The sequence below is a fragment of the Lonchura striata genome, chromosome 3 (genome assembly GCF_046129695.1).
Source record: "Lonchura striata isolate bLonStr1 chromosome 3, bLonStr1.mat, whole genome shotgun sequence".
Taxonomy (NCBI): Eukaryota; Metazoa; Chordata; class Aves; order Passeriformes; family Estrildidae; genus Lonchura; species Lonchura striata.
This window is the reverse complement of record NC_134605.1, coordinates 57477685-57495678: the sequence shown is the minus strand read 5'-3', so window position 1 is coordinate 57495678 and position 17994 is coordinate 57477685. Positions and strand designations below refer to the sequence as shown.

The following is a 17994-nucleotide window of genomic DNA, read 5'->3' as shown; positions in this document are numbered from 1 at the left end:
TTACTGGTGATCTCTGTTGCCATCTGACTTAGTGGAAATGGTGATCAATAGGGATGAGTTCACTTGAAGCACTGGTACTTCTTGCTTGGCAGTTTTTGTTTGTGGCCCTTGGTTGGAGCTTGTGCTGGTCAGAATTGATAAGAGTATTTATGTCACTGACTTCTAAAAGGCTTCTCAGCTTCTGAGGAAATGCGCTCTCCTAATGAGCATGAATGCAAAAGGTCATTGCCAGGGTCATCTTTTAGGACCTCATAAGGAAAATTACAAACACTTCAGTTTTAATTGGTTTGAGGAGCTGTCCAGGTCTTCTTGTACTCTTGGATACCTAGGGATGCTCTTACTGTCCAGATGACCCTCCTTATCATGCTGTGGTTACCATGGGGTTTTTTTCTGCCTTGTAAGTTTTTGGAAGGCAAAAAATTGGGATTTTTTCAGCCTCTGACCAGGCTGTAGCAGTTCTTTTGACTCTTTCAGTTTTAATTAACCTGTGATAATGGTGTTTGAAAGAAGTCAAATCTGAGCCTGAAGATGGGAAACTCCAAATTACTTGTGCTGATCAGAGGAATTAACTTCTATGTTTTTTCTTCTTGACTGATTATTGGAACTTCTGTAATCACATAGTACGAATTTATGGTTGCTTCAGCCTCACTTACTATGTTTGTTCTAAATAACTCCAGAGAGAGCCTGCCTAACTTCCTTTGATTTCCTGTTGCTTTCCTGTAAATTCTGTGGATGCCATATCCACATTGCCTTCTTTCAAAACTTAACTCAAGGTCCCGTTTAGTTTGTCACATTTCATTGGCTTAGAAAACCCAGAATGTTACTCTTTCCTTCTGCATAACTGGGACGGTATGAGACATCTGTGATAGAGTGCTCCTCCATGAGTTCTCCTCCAAAGTTCAAGCAGCACTGGTAACCTCTGAAAACCTTTGCTGCTCCTAGAATTTTCCAAGCAGTCAACTGGAGCTTTAGCCATTAATCTGACCTGGCTCTCTCTGTTAGCAGTGATTGTCTGCAGGAAGAGTAGTGGGGCCAGTCTGCTGGAATGTGGGGTGTGCAGAGGTTACTGCAGTACTGCATTAATGTATGCATATAGGTGTGGGCTTTTGTTCCAACTGGTAATGCAGTTGTAGGCATATAGTCCATGGGAACACTTCCTTTGTATTTTCCTCACCTTTGGAGTCTTCTGATATGTGCTTCTGACATTTAATGCTTTGGATTTAGGATTTGCATTATGTTTAAGAATGGTGTACATGACAAGGCAAAGCAAAGTGTTACGTACTAAGAGGGTAAATGAGGGGGGAAACTCACCTGCACTGGAATCGGTAGGGAACATAAATACTTTATCTTTTCTAGGTGGATCATGTGTTTTCAAGAACTTTCGTTATATATCCATGCTTTCTAATTTCAGATGCTTCCATAGTATTTAGTGTATTTTGTAAGCATGTGTATGCACATATAAGGGTGTTTTGTTGCAGTTATTTTACAAATGTGTTATTTTTTTATGTGTAGATATGGAAAACCAGCTGTTTACTCCAGTCCTTTTGAAAATGTTTTAAAAAATAGTGTTTTCTTGCAGTGGGAGATGGACGAATGGGATATGCAGAAGAAGCTCCCTATGATGCCATTCATGTTGGAGCTGCAGCCCCAGTTGTGCCCCAAGCAGTAAGCCTTTATGTTCTGTGTGTGTGTTTCTGTAATATCTTAGCTGTAGAGAATGCTTTGCTTACATCTATATGTAAAATACTTGGTAGCTTGCACTGCTGGGAGTATCAGTGGACAGTGTGGTATTACTGTATGGTGTGGGGTTTTTGTCTCTGTTACAACTGGGCTTCCTGTTGGTTTGATACAGCTGTATATTCTAATAACTCTGCTTTAAATAAACATATTTTAAAATTACATGTGTGCAACCCTCTATTACAACAATGAAATGGAGAATTTTATTTAATAAGGTAATTCAATTTTAGCAAACAATGAATTACACTTCAATTTAAGTGCATTTCCCAAGTTCCAAAGCACTGAGTCTGTTGAAAGTAAAGTGCTCAGCTGGAAGTACAAACAGTGCCATTTGTTCATAGCTTTCAGAATGATACAGGGCAGTTCTTACCAGAGAAGCTGAAGAGTAACTGGGACTTTAGAGTATGCATACATATAGTCCATTTTTACAAATAAGATTTTTTTTCTCTTCTCTTCACCAGGCACATGATGGTAATACATAGCATGATTTTTATATGCTAGATGCCAGTTAAGGTTTTTAAATCTTAGTGAGGATAATGAAAGACTGGGCTTTGAGGTGTTATAGACAAATTGGACATTTTCAAACAATGACCGGTGGTGGTGGGTTTTTTTTTGCTTAATTTTTAAAGTAGGTTATGGTTTTAGGTTTGTTTTTTTTTTGGTTTTTTGGGGTTTTTTTGAGGGGGATTTATTTGTTTGTATTTTGTTGTTTGAGTTTTTTCGTTGGGTTTTTTTTTTTTTTGGTGGGGGTGTGCGGGACGATGTTCCCAGCAAAAATGCAAATGTTGACAAATGTTTCAAAAAAGTAATTGAAAGCTTATTTGTGAATGAAACGGGTCTCAATTATAACTTTTGTTAGCAATGGGGATTAAGTGGTTTTTTTTCATGATGTCTGGGAAGTTTGAAATTTTCCTTGAGACTACTGTGATTAGCCTCTTTTAATGGAAAAAAAATACAAGCATTTCTCACATACCGTGTTTACATGTCACTTATCTTAGTCATATTCATATATGCTAGGCTAGTTTCATAAAAGGCTGTTCCATTCACAAAATGAAAGAGGAGCTGTTGGGTAGTGAGTGTGTTGTAGATAAAATTTTTCCAGGAAGAGAAATAATGAAAAGTCACCAATCTCAAATCTTATTCTGAGGGCTTAAGGGGAGATAATTTACCCCAGAATTTTTGACAATGGGCCTGTACTGATGCACAATAACTATTGAATAGTTAAAGAGTTTCAAAAGATTGAATCTGCTGTAAAAATAATTTGTGATTTACATGTTTCCCTCATGTATATAGAAAATACAACTGCAACCTACCCAGTCAATTAAATCATTTTACTGTAATACCAGTTTTTGTACCATGTTGCTGTAATACTCTCATTTTCAATGCACTATTTATTTTTCCTAATGGAAGTAGTTATCTACTGCATAAAAGTAGATAGATGCATAATGGCAAAACTGTAACAAACTTTGGATTAATTAATCTACTGTAACAAACTTTGGATCCAGCTTCTCTGAAGTGGCTGGTTACATTCTAATTTCTGTGTTGTGTTCTAGCTTATAGACCAGTTAAAACCTGGCGGAAGATTGATATTACCAGTTGGCCCTGCTGGGGGAAACCAGATGCTCGAACAGTATGACAAACTAGAAGATGGCAGTGTCAAAATGAAGCCTCTGATGGGAGTGATATATGTGCCTTTAACAGATAAAGAGAAGCAGTGGTCCAGGTGGAAGTGATTTTCTGTTCCACTTAACTTCTTCCACACACATGCAAGGTGAAAGGGTGTGAATTTTAAGCAGATAGACTGCAAGGCCTGCCTTTGCTGCTGTCATTGCTTTCTGCTACTCCATACCATGAAAAGTGACTCAGTCTGCATTACTACATCACTCAAGGGAGGTTATGCTAAGTTTGAGTTAAATTAAAAGCAGAAGAAAAATATTGCATGGGTTGCACTTTGTCTTTTTTGGACATGTTTTCTTTAGTCTTTGGTGTTTTGAATATTCTTATTTGTTGTTTTAAACACAGAATTTTCTAAGGTTAAGCTTCACTTTTAATGAACTTTTTATAACTATTTTACCCAATAATTAGGGTGAAGTGTAAAATTTTACTTAATAAATACTGTTCTGTCCTTTAAGTTAGTGGTAGTTGGGTGTTCATTTTTTATTTTTTGAAACACTACAAATGAAGAAAAATCTTAGCAAAATCCTTTGTGGAAAATGTAGATGATCTTGAAAGCGCTTTTCCTTTAGCCTTCAAGTAGAAAAACGTAGAGAAGATAATTCCTTCTTCCCTAAAGTATAAATGTAGTTGAGTAGTTTAGAAAATTTTCTTAGACATGTTATTAGAAGTCTGTCATCTGTCTCTGATGGGGCAGTATTTGTGTTTGCCAATACAGCAAACTCTAAAGGCCTTTCTAGAAGTAGGAAACCTTCCAGTTTGCTGAATTGAACAGCCAATAATAAATGAATAAATAGACTTAATGCAGCTGTCAGCTTAAGCCATGCTAGGCATGTGTATGAACATGCAGCAGTGAATGAACAAAGCAGCAGTGCTGCTTTGCTTACTGGCAGAAAGTGCTTGTGAATGTATTATTGGCAAGAGTGAAGTACAGAGATGTGCACTGAGCTCTGAAAACAGCTCTTGAGCTTTAAAACCTAAATTTAGATTTGTGGCTTTTTTCCCCTTGATATTTTGGAGTATAGCTTGTGATTTGAATATGAATACTTAATCTACCTATCAAAATACTCAGAAAAAAAGACAAATAAAGCAGTTTGCATACTGTTGCTTAGTGAAACCTCATTTCAGTGTTTCTTGGATTACTGTATAGCCACCATGTACAAATTACTCTTAAAACAATTTCAGTGAGATACTGCTTATTTCAAAGCTTATGAAGCGTGCTTGTTATTCAAATGTTTTGTATTTGTTATGCAAATGAATGCCTTGGCCTCGAATATTGCCAGTATTCCCTCAGTGTGGTACTCGGGGCTTTCCTGCCTCTTGTAGGGCTTTGGAAGCTTTCCTTTGTGGTCAGTTTCCTCCTCTGGCAAATGTTTCATTTAGGTTTGGAGTCCATGCTTCACTTGCTCTAAAAAAGAGTAGTCGTCTTCTTAAGTCTTCCTCCTCTCAGAGAGTTTCCATAGATTTTTCTCTCTTTCCACCTAATCTGATTATAGTAGCAATTGGGATTTTTTTTTGGTATGCCAAAAAAAGGATAGCAGTATGTGTTCAGAATACACTTCAGGAAGGGTTTCCCAAATGACAGTATTTATCCCTTGCTGCAAGTGGAGGCAGACTACTGTGTTAAAGACTAGAATTCTGATTTTTTTGCATCTCTTCTGTGCAGTTTGGTATTTCATTTTGTCTGCTAGCTTGGGAAGAGCTAATAGCTTGTCTTTGGGCCTTCTTCAGTCATGCATACTGTAGGGTTATTTCCCCCACAATTTCATGCCATTTTCTGTGCTTTTCTGAAACACTTCTTGATTTTATTTATTTATTTTTATTTTAAGAATTTACAGTGGTGTTATCAGAAGCTATCAGTGCTTAGCCTGAAAGGTTCATCTGCAATGGCATAGAGGCTGTATCTTGCTATGCACATTTAAATTTCATTCAGTCTTGGGACTCTCTGTTAAAGAAAATCTCAGAAGTCTACTTCTTGTAACATTTGCTATTTCTTTAATTGTTCTTTTTGTGATCTGAAGAAAATTCCCATTTCATTTTCTAGGATAACTATCAATGTACTGCTGACCTTACAGGAGGTCACATCTTTCTTTTTTTTGTTTTTCCCTGTTGCTGGCTATGAAGTGTATGGTCAGGCAGCTGCTGCTAAGGAAATTCCTAACTATAAGTCAGCATTTGCTATCTGTGCTAGCATCAAAGATAAAAGAAGTGCTTTTTCTTCACTTCCTAGACTTCAGTTTTTCTTTTCTAAATTGCTCAAAATCAGTGAGCAGAGTTCAGTTAGAGACTCCTCTGAAAAAGCATGTCTTAAGAGTTTCTGTAATAAAAATCTAGTGTATGGGAGTCTAGTCGCTGTAAATCTCAAATTCATTAAACAATAATAATTTTAAGATTAGCTCAATTCTGTGTGTTTACTTTGTCATTCTTTCGGTTTACATTATGTGATTTCATTCCTAATACAGGTAACTCTTTCATCACATTGAATGAACAACGGGTGTCCCTCCACAGAATACAGTTGATAGGCCAGCAGTGTTTTCCTGGGGTAACAGACCCTCTAGTTGGCAGGAAAGAAGCTGTTTAAATTTTTGCTGAGCCATTCACATTTTGGAATGTTCTTTAATGGGGCTGTAACGTGCTTTTGCAAAGCAGCACAACACTCTTAAGTGATGTTTGAAGTCAACCCCGTCTTCAGGTATCATGCTTGCTTATGTAAAACTGGAACTTATAGCGAAAGGATTTCAATACTGTGCTAAATAAAGCATCTTACTTGTGAATACTGTTAAATTTATTTAGATTTAGGCCATGACTTTGTAGTTTTGGTTCAGTTGCAGTAGTAATTTTTTAAGCCCCCAATATTGGTGGGAATCCTCTCAGCTGTGACTTCCTGGAACATTTAGAAGTAGAATATACACAGGAACCCTATCTCTGGTACAAAACAAAACAATGCAGTGTGCCAGAGATCCAGCAGTCAATGCCCAGTTATGGGATTATACCAGTAAGGGTATCCTTTCATATAAAACTTCAATTGTTTTGGGTTTTTTTTACTGAAAAATAAGGTGGAGAGAGGCCCCTTGTGTTGCACAGTTGGGAGCATGGCTTGATGGCTGCCTTATGGGCAGATTTTGTATAAGTTAGGATATCTCTGGTTTTATTTCTCTGTGAAATGAAACTTATTACTTCACTTACTACTTACATGGAAAGACAGTTTTAAGTGTCATAGAATCATGGTATTATTTAGGATAGAAAACACATTTAAGGTCTTTGAGTCTCACTGTAAGCTAGTGCTGCCAAGTCCGCTCTAAACCATGTTCCTAAGGCCTGCTTCAAGACCTCTTTTAACACTTTAAGGGGATACCTTGTCCTGCTGGCCACACTACTGCTCATACAGAGGCATAAGAGAATAACAATGTAAATAAGAGCAGTGAGTTTCTGTTGCATTTCAGATTTGATTTCCAGACAGGCAGCTGTTTAAAAATGTTAAAAACTACTTTTGTCTTATATATTGTATTAGTAGAAATTATTTTTATATGTCATGCTAAATTCATATTTGCTGGTAAAATACGAAATTATAATGACAGTATGACCTTTCTGGAGAAAAAACTTCAGTGACTAAACTCGGGCTGTTACTGTATCCCACTTATCTACAAAAACCATGATTAATACCAGTTTGGAAAATGTATTTATTAGGATACCTTTTAATATGTTTCTGCTTACAAACTCTAATTCAATGTTTCAAGTGCCCTTGATGAGCTAGTTGACCAGTTTAGTTTGAAATTAGCAAGAATTGTTTGCTGGAATTCCTCAGGCCATGCAGAGTAATGATTGCGGTTTAAGTTTTTATTTTACTTTGGCAAAAAGAATCTCTGCATAAAATACTTTAGTTTAAATTTAGGAATTATGTATTATGTATCAGGGTGGTTTGACCCTTACTGAATGCTAGGTGCTCACCAAAGCTGCTCCCTCCACAACTGGACAGAGGAGAGAGAATACAACAGAAGGCTGGTGAGTTAAGGACAGGCAGAGATCACTCACCAAATACCACCATAGTTACAACAGATTTGACTTGGGGATGTTAATTGAAATTTTTGCCAAGCAAAATCAAAGCAGGATAATGAAAGGTAAAACAAACCCTGAAACACATTTCCTGCACCCCTTGTCCCTCCTTCCTAGCTCTACATCCTGCCCCCTAGCAGTGCAATGAGGCAAGGAATGGGGTTTGCAGTCATTTAATCATATGTTCTTCCTCCTGGTGCTCAGGGAGGGGAGTCGTTCCTCTGCTTCATTGTGGGGGTCCTTCCCACAGGACACAATCCTTCATGAACTTCTCCAACATGAGTCCTTCCTATGGGCTACAGTTCTTCATTAACTGCTCCAAGGTGTGTCGCTGTTCTTGGGATGCGGTGTAGATTCCCCACAGGGTGACAAGTGCTACCAGGAAACCTGCTCCACTGGGGGCTCCTCTCTTCATGGGTCTGCAGGCCTCTGCCTGGAGCCTGCTCCAACATGTTTCCCACATATTCACAGTCTCCTCTCAGGCATCCACCTGCTCCAGCACGGACTCCTCCAGGGGCTGCAGGTGCATTTCTGCATCCCTGTGATCCTCCATGGGCTGCAGGGGCACAGCTGCCTAACCATGGTCTGCACCAGGGGCTGCAGGGGAATCTCAGCTCAGTACCTGGAGCAGCTCCTACCCTTCCTCCCCAGATCTGGGTGTCTGCAGGGCTGTTCTCACCCCACTCTTCTCTGTGCAATAACTGTTTTCTTCCTTGAATGTGTTACCACAGAGGTGTTGCTTCCATTCCTGACTGGCTCAGTGAGGGTCCATCTAGGAGCCAGCTGGTGTTGGCTCTGTGGAACACGGAGGAAGCTTAAAGCAGCTTCTCACAGAAGCCACCCCTACAGTACACTCTTCCCTCACCACTACCAAAACTTTGCTAGGCAAACCCAATACAGTTATGTAAATGTGACTGTCGTATATCTGATACAGTAGATTACTGAAAAAATTCCTTTATCATTTCAATTTATTCTCAATTTTATGATTGATCATAGCAAATAATAAATATATTATAATAGCACCTTTCCAGATTAAAATGCTGCAAGTCTAAATATTGCATCTTTAAAGTTATTAAGTGAGAAATAATGGGGTGCTGAAACATTGAGTAGATGCTGTGTTTCTAATTCATAAAAGGCTACACTCTGAATTTCACTTTTAGTAATGACACCATGTTTTTCGTAGATGAATGACGTATTGAGAAGGGAAAGTCAAATGCTGCCTAATGACAAGAAAATTGAAGTGGACCTAAAAGAGTGAGATACAGACTTCAGACAGATTTATAAATGTTTGTTTAAATATTGAATTTGAATCCCTTCCACTAAAGAGGTGGTGAGGGATCACAAAGCTCCATGACTTACTTGTATCCCAAACTTATTGTTGATTAGAGTTTGTAGTTTACCTGAAAAGCTGCGTATTAGATTTTTTTTCTGAGAATGTTTTTTGTTGAATATTCATAATGGAAGTGTAGAATATTCATGTATATGTTTTCTCTAGTAGTAAGCGAAAATTTTTCAAACTTTCTTACATTTTTTCAAAAATAGTAATTTTGAGCTAATGACTTCTGAAATTTGCTTTAACTTGAGTTTACAAAATTGCTTTGATGCCTCATTTGATAGATGAGTTTTTCTCTTGCTGAAATTACAAAAGCCTGAGAAGGACTATTGTGGTGACTTAAACCCTAAATACATGTACTGCTTGCTAAGCAGGAGCTGGTAAGCTGATTGGAAGGAGTGCATATATGAAGGTGGGGAGAAATTACGTGAGTTGTGTAAGAGTCACAGTAAATAGCTGTGGCTAGAAAGAATGCAAAGTACTAGATCTTTCCTGTGGCTCTAGAGGACAACAGGATCATTTTAACAAGGAAAGGGCTGTCTTTTGAGTCTCATTTTAAGCTTTGTAGCAGGATAGATTTTGTTGTACCACTGGGAGATAGGCTAAAGTATCCTGATTCTTACCAGTCACTGAAATCTGGTGGATTGCATAGCTTGGCAGCTTCCAATCCATATAGGATTGGCTCAGGTCAGCTGGTGCTGGTTTGCAGTATGTATTTATATCTGCAAGCTGTGCTACATTAGGGAGAAAGCTGACAACTGTTACCTATCAGGTGGTCTGAGACTTGTCTGGAACTTTCTAATACATATGATCCAATAGTGCACATATAAATTCAACTTCTATCTGGAGAAAATAAATGCTGTATAATCTTAACACATCATGGATTGGTTTGGGCTGGCATGCTGTTGTTAGATTTAGGAGTAGTGAAGAGCAAGTGAAAAACCTCTTGAGGAAAGCTGATCCCCTTTAATAAAGTAAATGTTCTAAAAAATAAAATATGAAAATACTTAATTTGGATGTCACATATAGGATGTCTGGAATATGTTTAAGCAATGAAAAATACCAACAATGAAATCATTGCTATGCTAATATAATTTACTTTAAATTATATATTTATATAATACCTCTATGTTTTAAGTAGAAATATCATTTTGGAAAAGAAAAAACGAACCCACACTTTAAATACTTTTAAGTGCATTAGCAACATTATGCAAAAGCCTTGCTAACATCTGCAGCTGGGTAAAATCATTATGTTTAATAATTTCAAGTAAATACAGAATGTTTCTTAGGCTTACAGTTTCTTGAGGATCTGCCTTGGGTTTAAAAGATTATGAATTGCTTGTCACACTAAAAGACCAGGGTTTTATAAAGCTGTGAGTGTGTGGTAGGAATCAGAATAAAAATCACACCCACAATTAGGCATATGAAACTAAGCCAGCAACAGCAGTAGTCATTACTTACAAACACTTCTTGAAGTTGTAAAAATTAACTGATGGTGCAGCTCCTGGAAGTGTTAGGGATGAATGAAGCACTTGTCCTGAATTCACTGGCACTGCATTTTAAACTGGGTATCAGATGTTTATTTCTTTTTATCTGTTTAAAATAAGCAAATTCTGTGAGATTGGCAAATATGGAGAGCTTCCAAACCTTTAGCTATAAACAGATTTTTCTTTATCCCTGCCAAGATGTGTTCTTCCGCCTCCTGCTTTTTTCTGCTGTGTGTAATTACTGCAGTGCTGTAAAGCTGTGTGATTAGTACTTTACTATTAGGAGGCAGTGCAAAGTGCAAAGAATGCAAATATTTATCACTTACAAATCACAACATTTGCATCCCCACTGCATTAGATAGAAAACTAGTAATTTAAGCACTAGTTTCTACAGCCTTTTCAGTTGCTTTTAAAATGTTTTGCATGCTGTCATTCCATGCTATATGATTCCTGGAGCATAATAATGTCTATGGAACTTAAAGGTTTTGTACTTGTGCATGTAGAACTATATTTTTGTGGGTTAGTTTGCATGATAGCTGGAAATACTATTGTGTATTGAGCCAGCAATCACATTACTGATGAGTTTTTTTCTAATTCAGACACTGTTTGTTTTGGCTAATGAGGCTGATGCACCTACTAAAAGAAAAATTGCAGCAAATTCCTTCTGAATTTATAGATTGCTTGTGCCTTGTCAAAAAAAATAAGAGGCAAAGCATGTATCTTTGAGTTTTCCATTGATCAGAGTGGCACAGGGCACAGCTTTCAGATTTGATGGGTGTTTTGCATTAAAATTAATGCTTCAAAAATACTTAATCACTACTATATGATAACTTTATAGTTGGAATATAGGTTCTGTGGCTTTCTAGTTTCAACATGTTTTAAATGTCCTACAGGAAAAAAACCCTGCATTTTCTAGATTCCTTTCAGTGATTTAGAGAGACTTTTTGATGTATCCTTTCTCCTAACTAGATCTCCTTTTAGCTCACACACACACACACACATTGCCCTGCCCCCGACCTTTCTATAATCTATTCCTGAATTATCATAGCTCCTTCAGGAGCTAATCGAGTTCCTCTGAGAAATAAATAAACTAAGTGGTACAAACTGCATAACAGGGATGCAAGACTCTGTTCCCACTTTCTTGAGAGACTGCAGCTGAAGCTAAACTTGCCTTTTAGGAAGCTACAGAGGATGGGTTTTGCCAATACTCTGTCTAGTAAGTTGGCTCAGTTGCTTGCCAGTGCATAGCCAGCAGAATTCAGATGGCAGGTAGCTGTGTTACTAGCTGTGAAGTGTGGGGGGTTTCCTTAGAGCAAGGGGTCCATTAAATGTAAAATAGAGGGACCCATATTTCACAATAAGTCACATAGCAGTATGAGATGATATGGGATTGCTGTTGCCTTTCCTTTGGTGTTTGTTTGTTTTCTCAAGTGCTTGAAGAGATTTCTGAAGTTTTGCTGATGTGCTTGAGCACTTAAATGTAACTTGTTTCAATATCAAAACTTTTCAAATACCATTTCCAAGGGGAGAAGAAACATAACTGCATGTGTTTTCTTTCTACAGGGATGAATTGTAAAAGCTACATCATCTTGACCCAAACATAGTGTTACAGTGGACTGCTCATCTCCAGTTCTAAAAGCTTTTTGAAAACCAACAGCATTGCAGCTTGTTTTGGACTTCGTTATACTGTTGTTATCAGCATGGAAAAGCGTGGTGTTTGTTTTATTTTTTTAGATGCTCAAGACAAATCTGATAAAGAAATGGTGGAAAGTTTTATGTGGGCACTGTTTTATTTAACATGCCTTTATTTCACTTTCATCTGTTCAAAGTGAATTTCTGCAAAACTGCAGATAAAGACCTATAGCTTGTGAACTCTGATTTTGATGGGGGAACTTGAACACTCACTTCTATCGGCTCCTGTGTCCCTTGGTAAAACTGCTTCTGTGCACCTTATGACACTACGTAGGTAATACCAGGTTTTCTGTGTTCCAACGTCTGCTAGATGCTACTAAAAGGAGATGAACTTCCTTCCTAAGCTTTTGACATGGTGTCATAGACTAGCATGTAGTAGATACAATCAGCTGCTTTTTTACCTTAAAGCCAGGCATTGTATATATTAAATTTCTCAACATCAGAGGTAGATTGCCACTCTTATGAAACATTGCTGTTCAAGCTGGACATCACAGACATGGTTTTCCCTTTCCTTCTAAAACTGACTAATGTAATATTGAAATTCTGTTGTGGTTTATAACTCAGTGCTTGTGTGATACACATGGAGCTAACTCCATAACTGTGAGGTGAGGTGTGTTCCAATCACTGAACAATTTATGCAATGCTGCTTTGCCAGATAAAGTTAAAAGCAAAAGGGGGTTTTGTGCTTGTGTGGAAGATTAGGATGGGTAGGTAGACTGAGATGTGGATTGCTAGGTTCTTTATTAAAAGCCAAAACCCCCTTTAGTTCTAAAAGAAAGTTCTTTTTGGTAAAGCCATTTGCTGTATTAACGTTCTTATTTTTATAACTGGACACCCAGGAAAAATTCTGGCTTTTTAGAAAGTGAATTCTAAATTGCTGTAAAAGGAACACATCAGAAAGAATTCTGGACTCCAAAGTACAAATAAACGCACTTGTTCAGTTTTCATGTAGAAGAATAGTTGGAAGGCTATAAAAGTTTCTTCTGCCCTAAATTTTCTATTTTGGTACTGTAAAATATCATCAGCAAATTGTGAAGCAGTACAGTAAGGTGGGCTGTTTTAGGAAAGGAGGGAAGTGTGTCTTCAGTCACCTTGCTCATATTTGACCAACCAGGAACTAAAATAAGCAGTGTACTTTCCTTTCTTTTTTTAAAATTGGTAGGATTATAGACTAAAACAACCCATAGTGATCACTGGAAAAAAGCCCAAAACAACTTTTTATGGTGGAAGAGCAATAATTTTGTGATCGGATTAATCCCTGGAAGCATACAGGTTATAATTCAAAGGCCTCTAAATATGGAAAAAGAATGTTTTAAATAACCTGCCTTTTGAAGGCCCGTCCCATTTTGTTCCTCTGTGAAAGATGCTATAGTAGTATCTTAATTTTTTTAGATGTTTGGAAGTTAATGTACCACCTCCTGATCTGACTGCAGCCTGGGAGCACATGCACAAGATTAATCTTATAAAGAAATTAATATAGTACATATTTTAGAAAATACAATCCAGAAAAATCCATTTGCATCTGACAAATTTGTACTAACCCACAATCAACTGTGACTAGTTCTTGGTGTTGAAGTGAATTATCTTAACTGATGCATGCTAACGTTCAACCTTTTGGTCGCTGTATCTTTCAGTTTGAGTTCAGCTTTATTTACATCTTCTCACTAATTTAATCAGTTAAATGAAAGATATGAGCTCAACTGTATCCAAATTCCTGTCTCTGGACACAGTGTAATAAGCTAGCCTGACTTGGAAGTGGTGTTAAAGCTGAGACCCAATGACAGCTTCCTGGGGGAGAACCACTTCAGGAGGTGTAAGGCTTCAGGGACCAAGGCTGGTGGGAATAGTGCACCCATTCCACTGAAGGGGTTGATGATAGTCAAGGTACTAGGACAGAAAGGAGTATCCAGGAGTAGCATTTAGGAGTCGAAAATGGAAATTCCTCCACGATGGAGCAATGGTTCTGAAGTAAAAACTTGGAGACAAGGACAAGTTGAAATGCAGAAGACTTGAAGAGTTTGAATAAGTGCTGTGTGAACTGTCTGAATTGCTACTTTGCCAAATAAAACAAATTGAGAGGAAGCTGTATCTAGGTGTCTGTCTGATTTTGTGATTGGTTTTGTTGTTTTTTAACCTTCAACAGGATTTCACATATCCAGAAGAAAACATGTATAAAAATACTGGTTTGCTAACTGACCAGAACTATGTGTCCATTTTCAGTCAATTAATGTACTGCAGCAGTTACAAAGCCTGTTAGTAGCCTGTTAGTAGGTTCCACTGCCTGGAATGTAAGTGGGGTTTTTGGTGTCTGTTAGGAATTTCTGAAACACACATCTGCGTGTTGTTTCTGGGATCCAGACAGTAGAAGACTTGGAAAGCCAATACCTTGAAAACCCACCAAGAGTTGTGGGCTCTCCACAGAGGAGTCTGATGTGCTGTAGGGATGTTTTCTGTTTCTGTAGCAGGAATGACCTGTGTACTTTTTCTGTTCAGACTGATCAGAGCCAGCATGACTTTTGGAGGGAAACCAGCACACAGCACGTGTGCACCAGCACTGCTGATGAAGCCACCTGGATGATTCCTGAAATGTTTTGTAGTCATCAAGTTTGGACCAAGCAATAATGCCTGGAGCCGGGGGGGGCTCTGTGTGGTAGGTTCTGGAGCTTGCAGCTGGCAGCAGTTCTCTCCACATGTGCAGTATTTTTGTGGCAGGGTGACAAGCTCCATGATTTTTGAGTGTGAAGGGACTGTGTAATTAACCAATCAGCACAAAGAAGTAAAGTAAAAATAGTCAGAGGAAAATTCTGAACTGGCACTTTCCTTCCTGCCAGGAAGAAAGGTCTTAACCCATTCTTAACAGTAGCAGTGTTTTCTTCCTGCTACTCATGAATGTGCCCTAGGTTGTGTTGCTTTTGATTAAAATGCAGTTCACAGAAGGAAGACATGAGACAATTCCTTCTGAACTTTGACACAATACAAAAGATGAGTAACACAAATCATGCTCGTGATTTGTAACCTTGGTTCTATTTAGCTGATTTTAAACATATTAGGATGCATTTCAGAAAATGAATAGTTACCTTTATGTAACCTTGATCCCTGTCCCAAGCAATGTGGAAGAGGTATTCTGCTGAAGTAAATAAGGGGTAGTGCTGGTTCAGAAAAAAGGCAGATGATGAGGTCACATATGCAGATTGTGCAGAACCAAACAAAAAAAAATCAGAGGGGAAGTGTTGCCTCACAGATGGCACGGGAGATGCAGGAGATGATGAGGTCTGAAATTGGTCTTTTGCATTTCAGGATGTTCAGACTTCATAGATGAGGAAGGGTAAATTAGAGTTTAAGTACTGTGCTGTACAATAGATGGCTTCAGGCATAGGGTTTAAGTTGCTTTGTGTGTTCATACATTTTGCCTTGAGTCTATTTGAGTTTTGTCCATCTACTTTTAACTGTGAAAAGTTGTGAACTGCAGACCATTTGTGGTAAGTCACAGACACTTAAGCTATCATAACCCCACTTTGCCTTTATTTTAAATAACACACTTGTGTGCTCCAACCCCTCAGCTGACAAGGTTTGGGGTTCCATGCCTCAGCCAGGTCTGAGAAAATAAGCATGGACTAAAACTTGGCCTTGTGCTGGCAGAGGTGATATAAACTTCCCTCTACCTGGCCTATTTACCTCCCACACTTCATCCTCAACAAACAGGGCTGCTTTCTGTTCCAGGTAGTAGTTTGTTACACAGAACAAATTCATGATGCAGTGGATACACTCTGAATTTTCCTATGAAAGGCTGTTACTGTTCTCTCGTGCTCTTGGCAGGGTGTTAATGAGATGCTCAGCAGGATGTGCTCAGGAACTAAAACTGTATTTCTTTAGATTATTAATTGAGTGGACATAGCTATTGCTGAAATATGTATGGAGGAGATTCAGCTGCCCACTGAGAATTGCCTGAAAGCTTCAGAAGGAGAAATGAAAATAACTCACTTCATGTTTCATCATACCAAACTTAGAACTTGAGACAATTCTGTGCCTTTTAGCAAAACCTTTTTAGCAACAACAGACTATTTTCATAAAGACTGTTGATAAAGTTACTCTGAGATCTCATTTCTATTCTGTAAGGTTTCTTTGTAGTCCAGCCATTTCCATCAGATGCTTCTGAGCAACTGACCTGGTAGATACTCTTGAGAACATTCTCTAATGCTTCTGAGAAGTTGAAGTTCTTTCAGCCATGTTTGGGCTTATGTTTGCGTTTTATGTGTTTGTACAATATGTGTCTTGTTTATTCTGTTCTGCCAAATCCTTTTTCATCTATAATGGAGAAGTGGCATCTGAGATAAATCAGTAACTTTTATTGCAGGTGCCTTATGGACTAGGACACTTTTGAAGGCCTCTGGTTAGGAAAATGGGTGATTTAGAGCACCTGGTAAGTCTACTGCTCTGATCAGAGCTCTAGAGAAGCTCCTCTGCTCTGAGTATAGAGGCAGCCTTAGGACAGTCATCTCTTGGGCATGGAATTAGCCTTCAGGTATGCTTTCCCTATAGGCCTAATCTTCCACTGGGCTGCCTGCTTTCAAATCCTTTACAGTCCTGCACTCATTCAAGTTCCCTGCTCCCTCTATATCTGTGTTGCCCAGGCACTTCGTTTGAGTGTAGAAAGCTTAAATTCATATCTTTAATGCATTAGGATCTGGTAGTTTTAAGAGCTATGTTAAAATGTCTTGCTCTGCCCTCTTTAGAACAGGATTATACATTTCTGTTGGCCAAGGAAGTGGTGACTCAGTCATTCACTGATCTTTTCTGCCCTGTCTGGTTTCTGCCAACTTGCTCAAAATACACTTTTCATTGATTTATGAGTGGTTTATAACTGTCAGCCAGGAGCCTTATAAATGCAAAAATTAAAATTTTAGCAGGTGTATTTAAAAACTTGTTTCTGAAGTGTGCTGATCCAGTAATTCTAGATTTCTCTTTCTTTGTGTTTCAGGGCTCCAGTGCAGAGAGTGCAGCTCACTTTTTCAGTTGTTCTAACTATTACTTGAAAAATATAGAACAGAGTTACTTTTACACATTTTTTCCCCCCTTTAAATATTCCTTGTTTACAGCATGATCCTGGTCACTCAGCTTAGACCAAGTGTGTCATGGACTCTTTTTCATATTAATTACTGTGTGTTTATTGCCTCTGTCTGGTCTTTATGCCCATCAACACTCTCTGAATCTTCTCTAGCTTTTCCCTTTGCTCTTACTCTTTTAGCTTTTGTCATTAGAAACTGAAAAATCCCAATTCCTGATGCACATGAAAACAGCCAGCACAGATCTCAGTGATGCGTGACTGTGGATTCTGTTAGGGCTTACTAGAAAGGCTCTCCCTTTGTTTTTGGGTGGCATGTTTCTGTTGCTATTGGTTCATGCCTCTGGCTGGCTCTGTGCAGTTTGGGATTGAAACTCTAATGCTTTATGTAGGATTTGAAAAGCAAATGGAGCATCACACTGACCTATTTCAGCCTTTTTGTTTTGTAAATGTGCTCTTGGAACTGCCCTTGCTATTATCCTATGATACTATTGAGTGAGATGTTCAGGCTCGCATCCCCTGCAGAAGTGGGCAGTAAGCTGCCCATATTATGGAAGAAAAACTTCCTTACTTCTAAATACTGATCAAACCTAGGTAAGTATTGTATTGTTTGCTACTCTGAAGTAATTTGTATCCTTAAGCTGTCTGAAGGACAAAACAGTTTTTAAAAAAGTCTAAATGAAATAAGAATCTCGATCAACATTAAAATACACTGACAAAATGAATTTGAATGACCTCTTCTAATACACAGAGGAGCAACATCCACAGGGCTATGCAGACAGGGTAGTCAATATTCCCTGCTTACCTAAGACGCTGGTAAGAATAGGTGGACTAAGCATATTCATAGATATGCTTAGTCCATTATGCTTAATCCAGATATTCACAGTGTTTAGGACAGGAAAAACAGAATAGTGATGACTTTCACACAGTGTGGCTCACTTCTGCTACTGGGTAAA

The 17994-nt window shown here is 38.2% G+C and overlaps 1 protein-coding gene across 3 annotated transcripts in view; it reads left to right on the top strand.

The window, feature by feature from the left end:
- Positions 1 to 14064, top strand: part of PCMT1 (protein-L-isoaspartate (D-aspartate) O-methyltransferase) — a 35799-nt gene extending 21735 nt beyond the window's left edge. For 2 of the 3 annotated variants that reach the window (XM_021540626.3, XM_021540623.3), the window contains exons 6-8: positions 1580 to 1665; positions 3291 to 3460; positions 11848 to 14064. In XM_021540626.3, coding sequence (XP_021396301.2) covers positions 1580 to 1665; positions 3291 to 3460; positions 11848 to 11860 — 269 coding nt within the window. In that variant the 3' untranslated portion in view covers positions 11861 to 14064. Of the gene's footprint in view, positions 1 to 1579; positions 1666 to 3290; positions 3509 to 11847 lie in introns of all 3 variants that reach the window. The other variant, XM_021540627.2, reaches the window with a different exon arrangement.
- The last annotated feature ends 3930 nt before the right edge of the window (positions 14065 to 17994 follow it).